This window comes from Solenopsis invicta, chromosome 14 (assembly GCF_016802725.1).
Source record: "Solenopsis invicta isolate M01_SB chromosome 14, UNIL_Sinv_3.0, whole genome shotgun sequence".
Lineage (NCBI taxonomy): Eukaryota > Metazoa > Arthropoda > Insecta > Hymenoptera > Formicidae > Solenopsis > Solenopsis invicta.
The window spans coordinates 3024535-3045552 of NC_052677.1; the positions used below are offsets into that span (position 1 = coordinate 3024535).

Here is a 21018-nt window from a genome sequence, read left to right on the forward strand (position 1 = left end):
TTTATTATGCAATTTTCCCCAAGCTATCGATTGAGACTACTCGGAACTTGATCGGTTCAGCCGTTACTGAGATCTGATAATCTCGTTATGCTTGAACTCGCTGACTCGCGTAAAAGAGGCGCTGGTCTTTCTCGCTGACGCTGATGATGACGCTAACGCTGATGATGGGAAAAAAAAAAAAACCGCGAGACGCGACCGCGCCTCCTGATTACAGATTTTTAGTACTTGCAGTTAATTTCGGAATGCAGTCTTAATACAGAGAACTTCCCAGCAAACACAGTAAATAATAGTTATATAACTTGTGTGTGTCACGTTATATAACGAATTTTTACATTCTAGTAATATTGTAGTTATGTAAAATTGAATTGTTGATATTACAACACAATAACTTATAACAGTCATATAACTGCCGTTTATCAGGTTTATATAACAAACATTTTATTTTAATAATATAACTGTTATAAAACTGAATTATTACTACGACTCCTCCCTGCCAAAAATGTGCGATTAAAACCGATTAAAACGGAATCCTTTTTAATTCATTTTAATCTGTTTTAATCGATTCAATCCACGAGCGGATTAAAAGGTAATCGGTTTTAATTATATACGAATCGTAATTGATTTTAATATCGCTTTCGTGAATTATTTAAGTGTAATGCATAATATATAAATTTTTTAAAATTTTAATTCATTTGCATTAAGACTCCTAAATACTCTCAGCGAACACGTTTCAAAATCCTGACATTAGTAGCGAGAAATGATATGCTGAAAGGCTAAAAATTCTTGCGTGCTATTTTTTAAATAAAAAGCTATTTTGATAAAATAACATTGTACATCATTTTTACTAATTTGTAAAATTGTTCGGAAACTATTTTTTTCTTGACGGTTGTCAAGAATTATTAATTGCCAAAGAAAAACATAGCTTTCGGACAATTTTACAAATTTGTTAACGTGATTTATAGTATTGTCATCAAAATATCTATTTAAAAATGGTACATAAGAATTGTTAGCGTCTCAACGTGTCACATTGCATTAAAATTTGATTTAATTATAATTTATGAAATTCTGTAATTTTGAATTAAAATGGATTTAACAAGTGAGTTCTGGCGCCACCACTAGGTGCCCACGCCGTCGGAGATTTTCTCGTGAGTCGAGTGCGGCCACATGCGTTATATCTAGGCGTCACGGCGGCCGACTCCTCAGCTTATACTTCAGTGAGACTTTTAGGAGCTGCTTATTGTAACCTCGAGACGAATATTCGCTCTCACTTTTTTCAAACATGATGTGTATGTGTGGAATGCTGTTCCATATAAAATTTTATATTTTTATGTGTAAATAACAATTTGTATTGTTATTTAATTTTGTACTTAAATGAAATGTTTAATTCAAATTTAATCTTTTTTTTATAATCCTTGTTAACGAAAAAGATACAAGAAATATTTTTTGTAAATTAAACATTTATTACATTTACATTAATGTATTCTGTTTTAATAAATCTATCTGGGTTTCGATTGGGTTTTCAATCGGTTTTAATACTATATTTTCGGTGCAGAAATCCCGATCGATTCAGATTACTTTTTTTTTTATCAGTTTTAATCGTACATTTTCGGCAGGGCTGTATAACAAATATGATACAACTGTTATGTAACTGTTATTTTTCTTATGAGTGGGAAATTACAACTAACATGGACATTACATGTAACGCGCATGTTATATTGCGTGTTACTTTCGATTTTATTTTATTAACATTGCTGTTATGTAACTGTGTTTGCTGGGTTGGTTCCTAGGCCTAATACTACTTCAGGTTTTTCTTAGACTTCACATAGTCCTAGTTTCTTAAGCCTTAATATAGCATTAAAACTTGGAACGTGATATAACCATAGCTTTTCTTCAATGTAGCCTTCGAAAAATATATGTTGAGTTGTCTTATTGTAAGTTAAAAATACTTTCGGTGGTTTGTCTTTCGCATGGAAAAATAGCAATCAATTAAAAAATCTACATATTTTAAATTTAAACTTGGATCTTTGGTATAGAGAATAGACATACAAATCTCTGTACCATGATCCTCAGTTAATTTTGATAAACACGTGCGCGCGTGCCTACGTGTGCAAATGTAATTAATATTGTTGTGCGCTCGCCCTGAAGAAGCGACTAATATCAATTCGCGCGAGGCGATCGATGTGCGCAACAGAAGAAGATCGTTCTCTGTCAACGGTTGTTGTCGTCGTCTTGATCTTTCTTACGAACTGTCACGTTTTTATATTAAAGTTATCTTTTTAAAAGTCTGTCTTTTTATTTCGGGAGTGCGCGTGCGTGTTATTGTCACAGCGTGAGTGTGTGATAACAAACTTCCCGGTCGTAACAATGTGTGTGTGTGTGTGTGTGTGTGTGTGTGTGTGCGCGCGCGCGCGCGTGTGTCCCATAACAAATAGCGATAGTATTCAGATAGAGCAGATTAAACTGAATCAAAAAATCTTATACCATTTTGCGATTTTCGCAATAATTAATGAGTTATTAATTTATAAAGTTAACCGAATTCGCTTAGCTTACTGTCAAACGTAAACACGCCGAGAGATACGATTGCCTAGTAGTCATCGTTGCTAAGTGCACAAGATGTTTGGAGGTGTGCTCTATGCGTCATTCCCGTATAGCAAATGTGACTTATAAATAACTCGCGCACTTAACAACCATGATCGCTAGACAACCGCATTTCATCGCGCGCTTAAATTTGATGGTAGGCCGGGCAAATTTGGCTATTTTTATAAATTAATAACTTATTAATTATTGCAAAAATCGGCGCAGGATTTTTTGACTCACTCAATTCACCCTGCATATGAGCACTTGGCTATATAATATGAAAAACTGTATATAATACACAGGGTGTCAGGTAATGGCTGCCGCCTGTCGTGAACTGAGTAAGTCAAACTGAGCAGAAAAGTCCTGTACCATATTGCAAAATTCGTAGTAATTAATAAGATATTAATTAATGAAAATTATCGACTTAGCCTGGCCTACCGCAAAATGCAAACGCACAGTAAGATAGGCCCAGCAATCATCATTGCTAGGCGAGCGGAAAGATATTTTCAAACGGCATCGCGCTGCTCGTGTGTCTATTGCCGTTAGTAATTTCCCCACGCACCTTACAGCGCTGAATGGTCCTATCCCCGTTTGCATTAAGCAATAGGTCGAGCTAAGTCGGTAATTTTCAGTTATTAATATTTTATTAATTACTACAAATTTTGCAAATAGTCCAGCCTGTGAGAGGTGCGGCGGTCATTACAGGACACCCTGTATATACAAAGATCAGAATTAAATAGTAACTAACAATAACTAAACAGCTAAAAGTTAAATAATAAAGTTAAAAAGTTAGTAATCTTTAACTTAATTTCAAATAAATAAATATAAGGTACTTGAGCCAAATAAGGCCCAGTACTAAACAAGACCCACTTTTCAATTTACCATTTAAAAACCCGTTTTATGTTTAAAATATATGCTTAAAAGATATGTCATAGGTAGTAGATAAAGACTGCATAGCAAATACCGGAGGCAACACGTTTATTCAGTGCAACGAAAGCTTGTAACAAAGTGGATAAATCAGTCGTTTTTATAAAAATGTGTTGTAAATTTAATAAGTATACATTATTTTATAGTTTATTACAACATATTATAATATTATTCAACTTTCTAACTATAGGAAAAAACAAATATGAATATCAATTTTTTAAAATAAATATACTTTCTTATAAATAATGTATTAATAAATAAGGCCTACTTGTACATTTATTGTTATAGCCATTGTCATTTGTTTATTATGTATGTGGCTTGCAACAGAGAATAACGATTTTCAATGATACTAACTTTCCATAAGCTAAAATTGCATTAAAATAACCAGAATTTCTTAAAGTTAAAATATTAATTATAAACAAAATTAAAAATAATTGTGATGTTTTACTAGTATAATAGATCTTAAAGGATTTCGTATTTGTGATTAATAATCATTTTAACAGTGAGTTGGAAAATAATACTTAATTCCTTTGTTATTTTCAATTTATTTTTAATTCGGGCCTTATTAAAAGCATAAGAATTTGATAAGGCCCAATGTCAGAGTTTAAAAAAATTTCTTTTTTGTTTACTTAAAAATGTTTTATATAGAAGATAATTTTATTTTGGCGAGTAGTTGAAATAAACATTTTATTCTCATTTAGTTTATTTCAATATCTTTGTAAATAGAATTTATAAAAAATAAAATAAGTTAGGTGGGCCTTATTCGACTCGGGTACCTTATATACATGGTTTGTCCGTAAAGTAATGAGACTGGTTGTCGCGCGACACTCCAGTCGCCAGCAGCGCATTTCCTGCAGGTGGGATTTGTGACGGGGGGTCTAAACTAAGCAATGCCAGGCGGCAGCTGCGTCCGAGCTCTGACATAGTGAGGACCACGTGTGGCGCAAAAGTTATTTTTGAATTTCTGTTACGTCAGAAAAATGGAGCGTTCGCTGGAACAGCGATACACGATTAAATTTTGCTTTTACCTAAACAAAACCGCTTCCAATTGCCTTGGTTAATGTGACTTACAAAAACAATTGCCTTGGTTAATGTGGCTTATAAAGACGATGCTCTGTCAAGGTTTCAGGTTTTTCGGGTGGTTCAATGAGTTCAAGAACGGACGGTAGACCGTTGAAGACATGGAGCGATTTGGACAACCTTCAACAAATAGTTTAGATAAAAATGTGCCTGTACTCGGCAACATTTTCATCCAAACCACTCCTTGAACGGCGTCCAGATCGCTCCATGTTTTCAACGGTTTCCCATCCGTTCTTAAACTACTGAACCACCGAAAAATCTGAGCCTTTGACAGAGCATCGTTTTTGTAAGCCACATTAACCAAGGCAATCGTCTCGAAAGTGGTTTTGCCCAGGTAAAATCAAAAATTAATCGCTGCTTCGGCGAATGCTCTATTTTTCTGCCGTGACAAATATTCAAAAACAGCTTTTGCGCCACGCGTAATCCTCACTATGTCAGAGCTCGAACGCGGCTGCCGCCTGGTGCGTTGCATAATTTAAATCCCTCAACACAAATCCCGTTTACAGGAAACGTGTTGCTGGCGACTGGAGCGTCGCACGACGGCCAGTTTCATTACTTTACCGATAAACCACGCGCGCGCGCGCGCGCGCGTGTGTATGTGTGTGTGTATTTATTTATATATTAATTAACCTCAATTATTATTAAAACATATAAACTTTATTAATTTTTGTCAAATAAAAAATTTACTTATGTAAAAAAACGTTTCACAGCTCGTGCCAGTAACGAGCAGTTACTGTGCCGTTCAAACACTATTTGGGTGTATATCTGCCGTGTCTGGTGCGCGCATGAATTACAGAATGTTCCAAAATGTCAGGACCCTTTAACATTTCGAAAAGTAAGCGTTTCCGAAAGAAATGTTTTCGACAAAAGTTATAGAGTTTAAAAAGATATATTTACTGATTTTATCAGTTTGATCTTGGGTGGCGTTGCCAAAATCAGGTCAAGATTAAATTGATTTTTTCAATGAAATACCTTATTTTTGATTCCAAAATCTAATAGCTGATGTCAAGAGCTTTTCAAAACACTAAAATAAAGTTATTTTTCATTAAGGCTCCTGGCGCACAGCCGAGAACTTTGCGTTGACGATGTACCGTCACAGACAAAATTAGAACTAATAAGCTTGAAACGTGACAGGTTGACAATGAAATTTTATCTTGCACGTCATTTCATTATTATGTGTTTCATTATGTAAATGAGACTTCTCTCGCATTTACCAAATTCGTAAAAATAGACCGTAAGTAAAGTTTCTTTGAATTTCATACATAAATGCATCTTTTTCACCTCTTTCAAAAACTGTTCATGTGTTTTGCTGTTTAAATAGGCTTTATTTTACGTGCTTTTTAATTATTTATTGATTGTTAGGCAAAAAAAGGATAATCAAAATCCATTTTTATAAGTATTTTAAAGCAATTACATTGTTCTGTTTCCTAATTTTCTTTATTTAAGACACGGATAAAACTTTCCTATGATTTCTCGCTTATGACGTCATGACTTCAATATGGCTGCGGCGGAGCCTTAAGTATTTTCCGAATCATGAGGTTTAACGGTTAAAGAAAGGTGTACTAAAAATCGATTTAATCTTGACCTGACCTTGTAGACGCCATCCAAGATCAAATTGTAAGTATCAATAAATAAATTTTAAACCCTACAACTTTTGTCTAAAACATTTCTTTCGGAAACGCTTAGTTTCCGAAATGTTAAGGGATCCTGGCACTTTCGGAACACCCTGTACATCCATGCGCGCATCACACACTCGCACACGCACGCGCGTGCAAATAGAAGAGTTAGATAGAAAATGATAAAAATAAAAAGAAGGTAACAAGATGTCATATATTCTCGAGTTTTCGTTTAGATTTTGACGAAATTTTGCTGCTTTGAATGCGATTTTCAATACTTTCTCATCAATCCATTTTGAAATATACGTTTGTTAATGATTCAACGCATCAATAAGAAAACATGCTTCAGAAAGGTTCCATCATTTAAATACAAATTAGATTGTTTTACATCTCCGCTTTTAAATTAAAAAATTCTTATTTATGGATTTTACTCTTTCGTTACACGTAAAATGCACTTACCTGATACTGAGCTTGTATAACTTGTTTGCCTTGTCTATTAAGCTGATTAGTGTGACCGGTAGTAGTGGCCAATTTCAATCCCTTCTGCGCTAGCAAACTTTCGACAGAAATAATTTGTCCTCCGCCACTATTTGTCAAAACTTTTGCGAGTATCTTTTGCTGTTGTTGTTGCTGCTGATGATGAGGTGACTGTTGAATCTGCACTGCGATCGGTTTTCCTCCAATTTGCGCAATTATACGTTGCATCCCCGGAGTTTGTTGTATAGGTTGTTGCTGGTTAGTTGTGACCCGTTGCTGCTGGAGTTGTTGCTGCTGAAATCAAAGAAATATTCAAGTAACAACAAATGATAAATGTAATACAATAGCAAGGTTTCATAAAGATACCTTGAGTTGTTGCTGTTGCTGCTGCTGCTGCTGCTGTTGCTGCTGTTGTTGCTGCTGCTGTTGTAATTGTTGTTGCTGTGATTGATTATTCGATGGTGAAGATTGTTTGATAAATATAGTTTGACCCTGAAGACCGTGGCTCGTGAGTAACGATTTAATTTGACTTGAGCTAACTAATTTAATCTGTGACGCTAGAAGAGTTTTGCCTGGTAACACGTGTTGCTGTTGTTGCTGCTGTTGTTGCGATTGCTGTTGCTTTATATTAGTAGTTTGTAAAATACTTTTTCCTGCTTGATTCGTTACTATAGCCGATTGCTGCTGTTGATTTTGTGCTTTTGTAGACGGTAATATCGTCGTTAGATTCGTCGTAGTTCCGTTCACTACGTTAGAACTATTGCTAGTTGAAGCAGATTGCTGCGCGGACTGTAACACAGAGTGTCCGGACAAACGAATAGTTTGCAAGCCGGCAGACGTTGAAACTTGAATCTGGTGATGCGGGAAATTGGGTTGATTCGATTGTAATAGACTCTGCGAGGCATTCGTCTTGAGTACAGCAATCGGTTTTCCTCCGACGGTAGATGCCTTTTTAACCATTGTTATCGGAGCAAGTTGCGACTTCGTGTCCATTGCGATGTTATCCCGTTCTGTGCTCACTACATTCGTAACCGTAGTCGAGGAAGCCACGATCGATGCGACGGAAACGGGAGTTTCAGCCGTAGAAATCGCTGACGTTATGGCGTTAACTGCCATTTCTACATTAGTATTAACGGAATGTTCGGTGGAGATAGAATGATCGGGAATAATTTTCTCCTCGGTTTTACGCTGTTCTTTCCTGTGAAAAAAGAAATAACAAATATATTTTAATTTTAATATTTAAATACATTTTAAATTTATTTTATATTTAGATATTTATTTTTATTCATTTTTTTCTTAAATACAATTAACTTTCCAATAAATATAAAATATGATTACTTGGGAATAGCAGGTTGGGTAGGCACAGCTGTCACGCGTCTTTCCTTTTTGAGAATAACTTCTTTAGTACTCGAAGATTGTTCCTTGTTTACATTAGTCGACTTGAGGATTGGTTGTACTACTTTACTTCGCGATGTACTGCCGACACTTTTCTTATTTTTCGCAATACCTTGTAATTGTTGATGAACCATTTCTACAAAAAGATAAAAAAATGTTCATCACACGGACAAATTAAAATTATGAATATTTCGGAACTATTCAAATTATAACAACTATATAAAAAATATATACTTTTTATAAAATTTTATATTTATTTTATATAAATGTTTTTTTTAAATATATAAAATAATTAAGATAAATAAATAAATCAAGATAGACGAGAACAAACCAAATTCAGATTCGGATCGGCCTCGGTGGAGGTAAAGCCATTCCTTCCGACGAGGATAATATCTAACACAGGGATCTGTCTCGTAATGTAATCTATCGAGCGCTCCTGACACCACAGAATGAAGATATCCCTCCTTCTCATCATTGTCTTGTTCTATGATATATTGCGAGTCCTTCAGTAATTGACAAATGTCGGCTCGAGTACCTTCACCATTAGGAAGTCGGGCAGTGGCGTCTCTGACTAACGCTAAAATTGTCACGAAGTTTGGACGATCCGGCACCAACAGCGAATGTCCTCGCGCTTTTGTTTGTCCTGAAGCTTAATGCAAATGACATGATTAATTTTTCATTTCATTAAAACAAGAAATTTATGATTACAAAAGATTTTATAAAACATGAAACAGCAGTTCTTGTACCAAAAAATTTTAATAGAGAATATTAAATTTAAAAAATTTAAATTTTATATATATATTAAAAATTTATATAAAAATATACTCTTGCAAGAATATCCTTTCTTAATTGAAAAATAAAATTTAATTATTGCTAAATGTAAAAATATTATAATAATATATGCGTTTATAAGAGAAATATGTTTGTTTTATAAATGATTTATAATAGAATAGTTTAAACAGAGTTTATACAGAATGGTTTAAATATAAATCAAAATAGTAATTAAAATCATGATTTGTATAACATAATTCAAATCGAGAAATGGCCAATATACGGTCACAGTCTCTTTGAGAAAAAGAATAGGATCTTAGTGTTGAAAATAATGTTTGTGTAATGTAGAATTTTTAAATACATTTTCTAATTCTTTGAACAGTGCGCCGTTACTTTTGATTTCAAACACACTTCTTAAATTGAATCTGAAAAGTAATAAAATTAAATTGACAAACTTAATAATAGGGGAGAGTGGGGTAAATCGGACCGTGTTCCAAATCGGACCTTTTTAATTTAAATGAACCGGTTAAGCCGATTTACTTGCCATTTATAATGTAAAGTCCTTATAAGACACCGAACATGTAACAGTTTGATAGTTCTCTGTTATATCATTCACAGAATAGACGCGAATATGTATTTTCAGCCAACGTGCGAAAATTTTTTTAAAAAAGAAAATCCTTGTAAATCATTATTTAAATGTGTCAAAAATTTGAAAAATAATTGATTTAAGATAACTAAAGAGTGTAAAATTAAAAAATATAAATTATTTTGTGATCTCTCTTGCGGTTTATTGTAAAAATTGTTCCAAAGTTTGAAAAGACTTTTGTCTAAATCGGACTTTTACGTCGGATTGCAACCTCATCGTAGCACTGGTAATCGGCCGACCAAATCTGGTCTTAGAAATGTTAAATTAGTAAAATATTATGAGTCATCAGACTCAGAATAATTGAATTTTATTGATTTCAACTTTAATTATATAATAACAATATCATAACATGACCGAGAAAAATCTAACTATATAAACTGTCACTAATTTGTTTTTTTTTAATAAAATTTTTATTTTTTACTGTCAAATTGTTCGTTTTTATTCAATACTAAAGAAATACATTATAATCTTTTGAAATTTTATTTAAAAGCTGATAAAAATGAAAGTGTCTGATTTGGACCAGGGGGTGGTCCGATTTGAAACCAATAGTTCCAAATCGGACCGGAGAAAGCGTTTTTACATTTTCCGTTATAGTTCAACACAGATGAGAGATACGTCAAAATCTGATCTGAAGCAAAAATGAAGGAAATTAAATTATCTTTCCATTGGCACCTTCAGTTTTACAATCGGATTTTATTTGTGTCTTATAAAGAGCAAAAACTGCAGCTAGGTCCGATTTACCCCACTCTTCCCTACTGATACTAATAAGCATTTATAAGATTACTCCTCTCCCCTAAAAATGTGAAAAATCTCTTACAAAAAAAAAAAAATATTATCTAAGCCAAGTTTGGAACCTAGATCTTTACATTCAGTTTAGGCATCTTAGTCAGTTTGACCACCGAGGCATATGATATTTATCCCAACAATATGTATATTAAGAAAATATTATTGTTAAACCTATTGTTAAGATAAATAAATATTTATAATTATATTAATAATTGTGATTGTGCAGCTATACCTGCGCTGACTCTCATTGCTAGTAACCTTTATTTTCAATTTTTTATAGTTTATATTATTGTACTGCATTATATTATATTTTGTATATAATCAGTATCATATGGTTTGTACACTTGATACATACGGTAATTGTCTGTATACAAGGTGATTCAGAATAACTTTCTGTCTTTGAGAAGACATATTCCTAAGATTATTCTAAAACGACTTTTCCTTCGACAAAAATTTATCCGAAGCTTAGTTTTTAAATTATAAAAAGAATTGGTTATCCAATCACTAGGCATATAAGCAGATAGGCATAGCCCGCGCAACTCATCGTCCGATACGGGATTACGTGAGACGATCGTAGCTGACAGCTCGAACACTGCTCTCCTTTTCCCTCCCTCACTCTCTCTAGCTTTTTTTTACTCTTTCTCTCCCATTATCATTTTTTTTTTATTTATTTATCGACTCACTCAATGATACTTAAATTATGCTAAATTTAATTATTATGGTTAAGTTTTATAATTACAAGGAAACCTTCGGAAGTGTCCGCCTCAGATTTATACGAGCTTTTAATATGTTGTAATACGGATAAAAATAAGGGACACGTTTTTTTATACGTGCCCAATCCCTTTTAGGGGATGAAACACTCTTTTAAAGAAAATCGGTTTTTTTCTTTCGAAGCGTATATCGTCAAAACTATAAGAGATAAAGAAAAATGTTCTAAATGAAAGTTGAATGGCTCGAATAGTACTTTATAGTAACAGTAAAAAAAAATTAAAAAAAAATTTTTTTTAAATACTTTTCCCCACCACTTATCTATTTTTTCAAAATTTTTATTTTTTTTATAAACAAAATAAAGTTTATTTTATTATAAGTTCAATGGTATATGACAAAGTTATGAAGCGACCTTTCCATTTTACAAAAATAATTAAAAATTTCTCCAGAAGCATATGGTGCGTGCGCTCAATACTTTACGCATCATGTTTTACTCGTATTTTTTAGTAATAGGAGACGACAAAGACAGTCTGCGTAAATATCATAAAATCACACACGTCGAAAAAAACATTTATGTAACACTTAAATATATACATATTAAAATCAATACTGCCAAGTCGTAAAAATTAAATTTCAAGGTAAGAAATGATCCAAAATGTACGTGCCAAGTGGCGTCATTATGTATATTTCTACACTAATCAAATTTTCTATATAATAAACACATAAATTGAATTGTATAAATCAGTATAAAAGATGAAATTTCTAACTAATTTTTAAATTAGTTTTATGTTCTCTTGTTTTTAAATTGATGAGCTGACATTAGATAGTAAAGGTATGGAATGTGTGAGTAATAATTTTTTATAAACCGAGTCTCTTTGTCTGTAAAAGATTGAAGAGAACAAATGTTCTAGTCGAATCATATAAACCAGTAAATAAATGTGTAACTTATATTAATTATATTTAATTAATTATATTTATTATTTTGTACACAAAAAATTAATGTCTTACAACACCGTAGATGTTATTATTCTTCAGTGTGGTGGCAGTTTATTTTGAAGTAATCAAAATATTTGCAATTAAAAACAAGTTATGAATAAATAATAATTTCTTTACTTATAATTCGTTTTCCGTACATACTGTAACATATTATCAAAAAATTGACTAATTTTAGCGGTTTAAAAAAGTCACTATTATTTCATTATTACTACTATTAATATTATTATTATAAAACTCTTATTTCAACATTTATTGTATTGTATTAATTTGTCTTCAATACTCTTTCGCAGTCAACGCCATACAAGACAAATCCGTTTTATTGTGAAGTAATATCGAATGCACGGATGGGTAGGCGGTATCATGCGTTATGGAGTGATTTTTAATTATTTTAGGAAAATAGAAAGGTCGCATCATAACTTTGTCATATACCATTGAATTTATAATAAAATAAGCTTTATTTTTCTTATAAAAAGAAATAAAAATTTTGGAAAAAAAATAGGTAAAAGGTAGGTAAAAATATTTAAAAAATTTCAAAAAAAATTTTTTAAATTACCGTTATAAAGTACTCTTCAAGCTATTCAACTTTCAATTAAAATATTTTTTCTATCTTTTTCATTTTCGACGATACACACTTCAAAAGAAAATAACCTATTTTTTTCAAAAGAGTATTTCACCTCTTAAAAGTGAGATTGGGAACGTATAAAAAAATACGTGTCCCTTATTTTAATCTGTACTATAACGTATTAAACGCTCGTTAAAAGCAAACGGAGACACTTCCATAGTACACGGACGGGTTCGCGTAACGTGTGTTATCGAGTGGTTTTTAATTATTTTTGGAAAATGGAAATGTCGCATCATAACTTTATCATATACCGTTGAATTCGTAATAAAATAAGCTTTATTTTGCTTATAAAAAAAATAAAAATTTTGATAAATAGGTAAGTGATGAAAAAAAGTATTAAAAAAATTTTTTTTTAATTATTATTCTCGCTGTTATAAAGTACTCTTTGAGCGATTCAACTTTCATTTAGAACATTTTTCTCCATCTCTTATAGTTTCAACAAAATACGCCTAAAAAAAAAAAAAAAAAAAATTTTCTTCAAAGGGATGTTTCACCTTTTAAAAGTGAAATAGGGTACGTATAAAAAAATACGTGTCCCTATTTTTATCTGTGTTACAACATATTAAAAGCTCGTATAAATCTGAGGCGGACACTTTTGAAGGTTTCCTTGTTAGTTCTTGTCTAAAAACCAATGATGCTAAAGAATTTTACAACAGTTATAAAGCTGTTTTCTCCGCTGATCACATATTCGGCAGTGTTATCACAAACAATAACCAATAAAACTAGTCGCTAGTTGATTGCTCGCTTGTAAAGCAAAGAGAATATAATCTCTTTGTTGTAAACACGTGTTGTATTCGTCGTGTAAATACGCGTTTTTTTTTCAAGTAATTCTTACGCGTAATTAGTAGTGATAATAGTAATTGACGATGACAGTGATTCGTTAAGTAATTTTCAATCAAAAGAATGACTGGTGTGAATGTGACAAAAAGTGATTTCAGAAGAAAAAAGGAAAATTTCGACTTTATTCGATATGAATCTGTATCTTCGTAAAGATAAATGCTGATCGCTATGCAGGATGATAAGTGAATACATACACGTTCAAACTTATTTAAACACGTTCGGACACGTTCTCTCTCTCTCTCTCTCCACGTTTATTTTTTAAACACGCATTTAAAATGTGCTAATTTCGATTTAAAAATATTTTTTTACATGTACAGAATTATTAGAAACAAGGCGCCGAATAATTAAATATCATTTTTAAATTTAAAATAATTTAAGTGTTAGTGAATAAGTAGCTAAATAAATAAGAAAAAAATGAGAGTAAGAGAGGGAGTGAAAAAGTGGGAGAGAAGAAAAAAGGAGGAAGAGGGAGAGCAGTGTTCAAACAATCAACTAATCACTGAGTTTCATATAATCGTCCGTATCGGACGAGTTACGCCGACCCTGCCTATCTGCTATACGCGCCCGGCAATGGAATAACCACTTCTTTTTATAATTTAAAATTTAAGTTCCGGACAAATTTTTACCAAAGAAAAAGTCGTTTCAGAATAACCTCAGGAATAAGTCTCTTCAGGGACATAAGGTTATTCTAAATCACCCTGTATATCGAGTGTGCAAATCTATCAAGTCATAATTTCTAATAAACTTTTAGAAAATAAAATCTAGCATTATTTCTACATTATAAAGTGCAAATCAAACGTACCAACGTTATGCTGGTAAATCCCTTTGACAGGACCGACTACGGACGCGTAACCATGCATGCGATAAGTGAACGCCTTATGAGGCGCGGCGTAACGCATACGTTCTTGTCTTCGAAACTCTTCGCGTTCCTCTATCGTAGACTGACGAACCTTCCATTCTGTGGGAAACAGCGGACGAGGTGGCTCCCAATCAGTTCCGGCGGCACTAGCGTCCACATTAGTTGATTCCAATGTAGGACTTCCACTTCTACCACCTTGCAAGATTCCGCTGGTAACAATCGTGCTGTTATTGCTTGCGTTATTATTCGAAGTGAGTTGAGATTGCTGCGATTTCGTGGTTGTCGCAGTACTAGTAGTCGGAGTATATGGCGGTGTCAACATGTCTCTGTAAAAGTACAATTACTCTTGTTGAATAAAATATAATAAATAAGTAAAAATAAAATATAATAAAATAAACAACAAAGAGCCTCGACTGTACTTAATGCTTTCTTAATTATTTGTGTGATTACACTTAAAGGTTCAAACACCTCTTTGAAGAAAATTGATTTTTTCTTTTGAAGCACGTATATTGTCGAAACTATAACAGATAGAAAAAAAATGTTATAAATAAAAGTTAAATAGTTTAAAGTGTACTTTATAACAGTAACACAAAAATTTTTGTTTAATAAAAAAAATTGTATCACCATTATAAACTGTTCAAGCCATTTAACTTTCATTCAAAACATTTTTTTTCTATCTCTTATAATTTTAACAATATTTGCTTCGAAAGAAAAATATTGATTTTCTTTAAAAAGGTATTTCACGCCTATAAAAATGAAAACGAGTACGTATAAAAAACAATCCCTTATTTTATTTGTACAACATATTAAAGGCTCATAAAAATCAAACGCGGACACTTCTGTTGTAAGTTAAGAAAACGTTCCATTTAATTTATAATAATTATATATAAACATTTAATTTAACATATCTAATATAATCTCTCTTTGCTCGTTATTGATCTTTCTTAAATGCTATTTCGTGCTTTGCTATATTCAATCAGCAAAAAATTTAAATGGTTAAAAAAAAATACACCTGTATTTAATTCCACTATAATCGATAACAGTCTATAATATATAATAATCTATAGCAATTAAAAAGATTAAAAATATAAGTATTTTCCAGTATTCTTACTTATACATAAGGAATTTTGTACATAAGTCTTGCAATCGAGCATCGGAATCTCTTCCAGCGCCGATCCACGCATATACACCGCGGCCCTTATTCTCTAGATAGGGTACAAGTTCTTGATCTCGTTCTTGCCGTTGATCCAAATCTTGAGAATACGTTAATTCGCCTGCAAGAAATCCTAGAGCTAGTGGTACCAATGTAGGCCATGAAGGTACCAGAGAATACCTGCAACGTTGCATAATTCGTTAAGAAATACTGTATGTAGAGAATTTTCTTTTAAAATTTAGCCTTAAAATCATGGTAATTATAGGACAACGTGGATTTAAAAAAACTATTATATTTTTACGTAAATTTAATAAAATTTTAGTAAAGTTTGATTAAAGAGAATAATGGGTAAAATGTGTCGAATTGGGCTCTCGGAGTGTAGCAGGTAAAAAAAAAATGTTTTTTTATTTGTAATTTTTGAGATTTTAATTTTCAACAAATTTTAATTTGTCAGCTCAATATCAATGCTGTCAAATACGATAAATATTATGTTCTGCTACAATATAGACATGGTGTCGTGCTTTATTAATATGCCTAGACTGTATTCCAGTTTTAAGAAACAGTGGATATACAGGATTGATTTTTAATAGTTGTACCCACTTTTTACCATAGGAGCATTACTTACGGATTTGCATTTCTAATATAATATTAGAAATTACAAATCCGTGCTCCTATGGTAAAAAGTAGGTATAACCATTAAGAATCACTCTGTATACAGAGTCCCCATTTTAACTTTCGCATAAAAATATCTCATAAAGTATAAGATATAGGAAAACGTTTCAAACAAAAGTTGTAAAGTTCGAAAGGGGACATAAGAAAATACCATTGGTTTGATCTTGGATAGCGCCACCAAGGTTAGGTCAAGGTCATATCAATTTTTTAAAATAAAATACCCTATTTTTGGTTTCAAAATCTAATAGCTGGTGTCAAAATCTTTTCAAATCTGTATAAGTAAGTTACTTTTCATTAAGTTTCCAAGTTATAAGGCCTTACAGTATAATGTAACTTTCAAGCTCTGTAACTTTCTTATGTCCAATTTCAAATCCTACAACTTTTGTAGGATTGAAACATTTTTCCATATCTTTTATACTTTACAAGATATTTCGATGCAAAAGTTAAAATGAGACATTCTGTATACATCTAATATTTCTTAAAGCTCAAATATAGTCCAGGTATGGATAATAAAACACAATACCATGTCTATATTATAGCAGAACGTAATATTGTATTAGATAGTTCTGATGATAAGTCGTCAAACAAATAAAATGACACCATTAGGAGGTCAGAACTACTTTCGACGGAGGTTTGAGGATTTAAATCTATATTTTCTATAATGTTATCATTATAATCTACAAAATTATATATAATTGATGACTGGATATATAATCGATGACTGGATAGCTCAAAATGGGCAAACTTCTTTCGTTCAAATTTACTAATATTGTAGTAAAATTCTTCAAAGTTGTCCTACAAATTCAACTACCATAATTTTAAAAGTAAATTCTAATAGAAAATTCTCCCCATGTGCTGACGCTCATACGTATTGCAAAAGTGCATTTGATATTACCAGTCGTTCAAAGGTGAAATGGGATTGCCCTGCCACTGCGTTATCGCTTCTTTCATTTCAGCTGAGCTCATTCGGTACTCCCCCTTTGAGGTAAAAGCATCACGCAACAAAGAGAAGAAGCACGTGTGAGTCTCTTGCATCAATTCTGCTCCGTTGTTAGCATCTATATCTTCATTGGACGATACAGTCATCTTCGTCTCAGGTATCGATATAACTCTATCGTCTTCGCACCTGCACAAAAAATATTAAGTATCAAATTAAAACAAATTAATTTTTTCATTTAACAATCATTGTTTTATATGTAAACAAGAAATTATAATATAATAAATAATATTCTCGATACATTGAGTGAATAAAGGAAGTTTGTGCCCAACCCAGTGAGAAATGATAATGAAATCGATATCGATTCTATTATCATTTCTCACTGGGAATTTAATACTAAAATCCAAGCAGTAATGTGACCTGTCAAATTTTGTTGTTAATTAATGAAGTAAGACATCACCGAATTTCTATAATTTTTTTCCAAAATTTTGGATAATTTCGGAATTTCAATCATAAGACAATCTCGGTCTTGCATGGAAGAACAAATATGGTCTTTTACGGCTTCCCCAAAATTACAAATTTTTTTCCATTTAAATCATTTTGGTTTGAAACAAATAATAATCTGATGGTAAAATATTAAGGGAACAATAGGTGTGACATATTATATTTCATTTCAGTTCCTTTAATTTGTACATACGATATCATTAATATATTATAAAAAGCTTTTTACACTATAAAAAGCTAAGTACAAATGTGTAATTTTATACATGTATTATTAATTTTCCAAAATATTTTATATTTAACATGCGATAATTATGTTCGTTCATAATATAAAAATAATCTAGAAATAAGTTATATAGAGAAAGTTAATTGTTCAGTCACTAAAATATCAAAAATTAAGTTTCGAGTTCCAACTGTGTTCCAACAAAAACCTTACACAGTAGAACACAAAGTAACATCATTGTGTTCTAGATGGAAAATAACCTTTGCCTATCTCTGTCAAACTAGCAGGACCAAATCAACAAAATCAAATCGGACCTATCAAACTATTTAGTGTTCATTTTGTGCAAAATAGTTTTGTATCATATGTCGTTTAAAAGAAATTCATGGTTCTACCCTCTATTAAGCTGGATTCCTCACCATCGCAAATCAAGTTCCCACTAGGTCAAAAATTTAGTGCTACTTATGTGTTAATTTATTATTCTCATTCAAATTGTTACTCAAGCCGTTAAACAGGAAATTTCGGAAAAAATGGAATAGAGAGAGAGGGGGGAGGGACGAGGGAGAGAGAGGGGAGAAAGAGAGAGAGAGAGAAACCTTGTCATTAACTAGATCCATACAAAAAATATATATAATGCAATAGAATAACAAAAACAAATACAGTTGTAAATTACAAATATGTTATTGGACCGATAGTGTAACAACACAATGATAGTAAGAAAGCCTCCATCGGTCGTAGCTAGGTCTTAGTGCTTTTATTTTTATTTATGTGATTTTATATACTTCTCCGAATTCAACCAGAATGTGCGCCGAATTAATTTTCGGTCATAACACAGCATGTCGAATAAGAATTAGTAATATCACTATTTATATTAAATTAATTAATTTAATATAATACTTGATGCTGATTTGCATCTATATACCCATTCCCCCCTGAAAAAACTGTAAGAAATTTATAAGTATATAAAATCACATAAATAAAAATAAAAGCACTAAGACCTAGCTACGACAAAATCAGTTGTCTTTTTAACAAATTTTATTTCTGGTCGACTAGAGTTATCTCCCACAATACTGTTCCTTTCTTCTGCCCATCTAATTTTTTTTGCGAAAAGAAGTATTGCCGCCAATTGCCAAACGGTTTGTTGAATCTCAAAACAATTGTAAAAAGAATAGAACGCAAAATTGAACCGACAGATTTGCATTAAAAAATAAGATAATATTACACGCTAAAGTGCACTCCGTACAACTGCCTCCAATAATTATCATTAATTTTTAATTATTGACTAAGAATAATTTTCCAATAAATATTAACTTTTTAATCAATTATATTTTGACTATCACTTTTTTTATAATAGTACTAAATACGAGTATAACAGACAATAACCCGATCATCTAAGTACAATTTCCCTCAACAAGATACATCAAGGATAAATAGTTTTGGCAAAATTTTCTAGTCTGAAAAAAATGAAAGACGCGATTTTAATAATAGAAGAAAGTCTAAACTCTTAATCTAAATTATAATTTTTTATATGATATGATCGTTTTATATGTCATCTGATTGGAAGACCGTTAGTAAAAAGATCAAAACATGTAATTTGTCATTTAAATATTTCAAACCAAGCTTTAAACATTTTATTTTATTGTTAATTACATTAATTTATTATTTAACTTTATACATTTAATTTTTCAATTTACTTGGACTGAGAGTACATGAAAATCGGACAAATTTAAACCTCTGCAAAACAGTGACAACCGGGCGTTAAAAAAAAATTCATTTGAATCGTTTATTTGACAATGGATGCAGCGTTTTTATTCCCCGGATTCAAGTTTGTATTGTTTTCATCAATATCTACGCAGCAATTTGATATTGTTATTTAATTCTATAAATACTTTCAATTTAACGGATTTAAACATCTTATGGTTAAACGTCACGACATTAATTAATTTTTGCTTATTCGTCCAAATAAGATTTATTAATTAAATTTATGTACGCGGCTAAAGAAAACTAAAGTAGAAACTAATATGTACATAGTAATGATTACGCCTTTGAGTATTAAATTAAATAAAAATTAAACAAAAACATTTTATAGTAAAGTTTGTACTGTAAAACCTTTTTTTGAATTTATTTTTACGTTAATTATTCGCTGAATAATTACAGTTTAAACCTAACATAAACAAAAATTTACTAACGAGTAAACATTTTCATTGGGCTGTCTTAGGTTTCAACCGCATATGGTTTTTCCGAATCTATTTCGAAGGAAAACAACAACATACAAAGATTTCCGCTTGAGAATAAACGGTTCGCTGTGGGTATGGAAATAAATTTTTAGATTTTTCGATATATGGATCTAATATTCCCTATATTTTAGGTCATAGCTCATGAATGACTAAATCGATTTTCAATTGCAAACAAACATTTAAAAGCTGAAAATCATACAAAAATTCTATATATAAAAAAAATAAAAAAAATTAAAATTAAATTTTAATTGTTATTAAACTTTTATTAAATAGACAACTAATCGTAAGGTACTAATTATATAAATTTCCTGACAATTGTGATTTTTTAAATCTATTTTCAGAGTTCCAAATAACCATCCATTTAATATGCCACCAAATTAAAAACAGCGAAACATTATAATTGATTGAAAAATAAAAAATAAATATAATAATAAAAGTTTAATAACAATTAAAATTTAATTTTAATTTTTTTACTTTTTTCATAATTTTTGTACAATTTTCAGCTTTCAAATGCTCGTTTGCAATTGAAAATCAATCAGTCATTCATGAGCTATGACCTGAAATATAGAGAAAATGAGGTCCATATACCGAAAAATCTCAAAAATTTATTTCTAAGCCCATAGCAAACCATTTACTCTCAGGAAGAAATTTTTCTAGGTTGTTGCTTTCCTTCAAAATAGATTTGGAAAAACCAGACGCGGTTAAAATCTGAGGCGGCCCAATGAAAAGCTTTACTCGTAAAAAAAAGTAATTTTTTTTAGTAATGTAATATTTATATATTTATATTTATTAAGTACATTTAAATCGATGACGCTGAAGCTAGTAGGCCGCCACGCGACACGCTCGACGCAGCGGTTGTCAACTAGATTTTCGCTCACAGCGTTTACTGCGTTCAAAAATTATTCTAAGTAGACAATTTAACAGCATACATTATATACCATTACAGAACAATCGTACAAAGTGACATGTTAGATTTAACAAAAAAACATGTTAAAAAC

The 21018-nt window shown here is 31.4% G+C and overlaps 1 protein-coding gene across 6 annotated transcripts in view; it reads right to left on the bottom strand.

Moving 5' to 3' along the window:
* The window catches only part of LOC105207833 (nuclear factor related to kappa-B-binding protein), a 114735-nt gene that overhangs the window by 13535 nt on the left and 80182 nt on the right, over positions 1-21018 (bottom strand). For 5 of the 6 annotated variants that reach the window (XM_039457661.1, XM_039457659.1, XM_039457658.1 and 2 more), the window contains 7 exons: positions 17021-17251; positions 15412-15633; positions 14244-14626; positions 8404-8721; positions 8016-8208; positions 7044-7875; positions 6660-6971 (listed from right to left, as the gene is read on the bottom strand). In XM_039457661.1, the coding sequence (XP_039313595.1) occupies positions 6660-6971; positions 7044-7875; positions 8016-8208; positions 8404-8721; positions 14244-14626; positions 15412-15633; positions 17021-17251 (2491 nt within the window). The remainder of the gene's footprint in view (positions 1-6659; positions 6972-7043; positions 7876-8015; positions 8209-8403; positions 8722-14243; positions 14627-15411; positions 15634-17020; positions 17252-21018) is intronic. The other variant, XM_039457660.1, reaches the window with a different exon arrangement.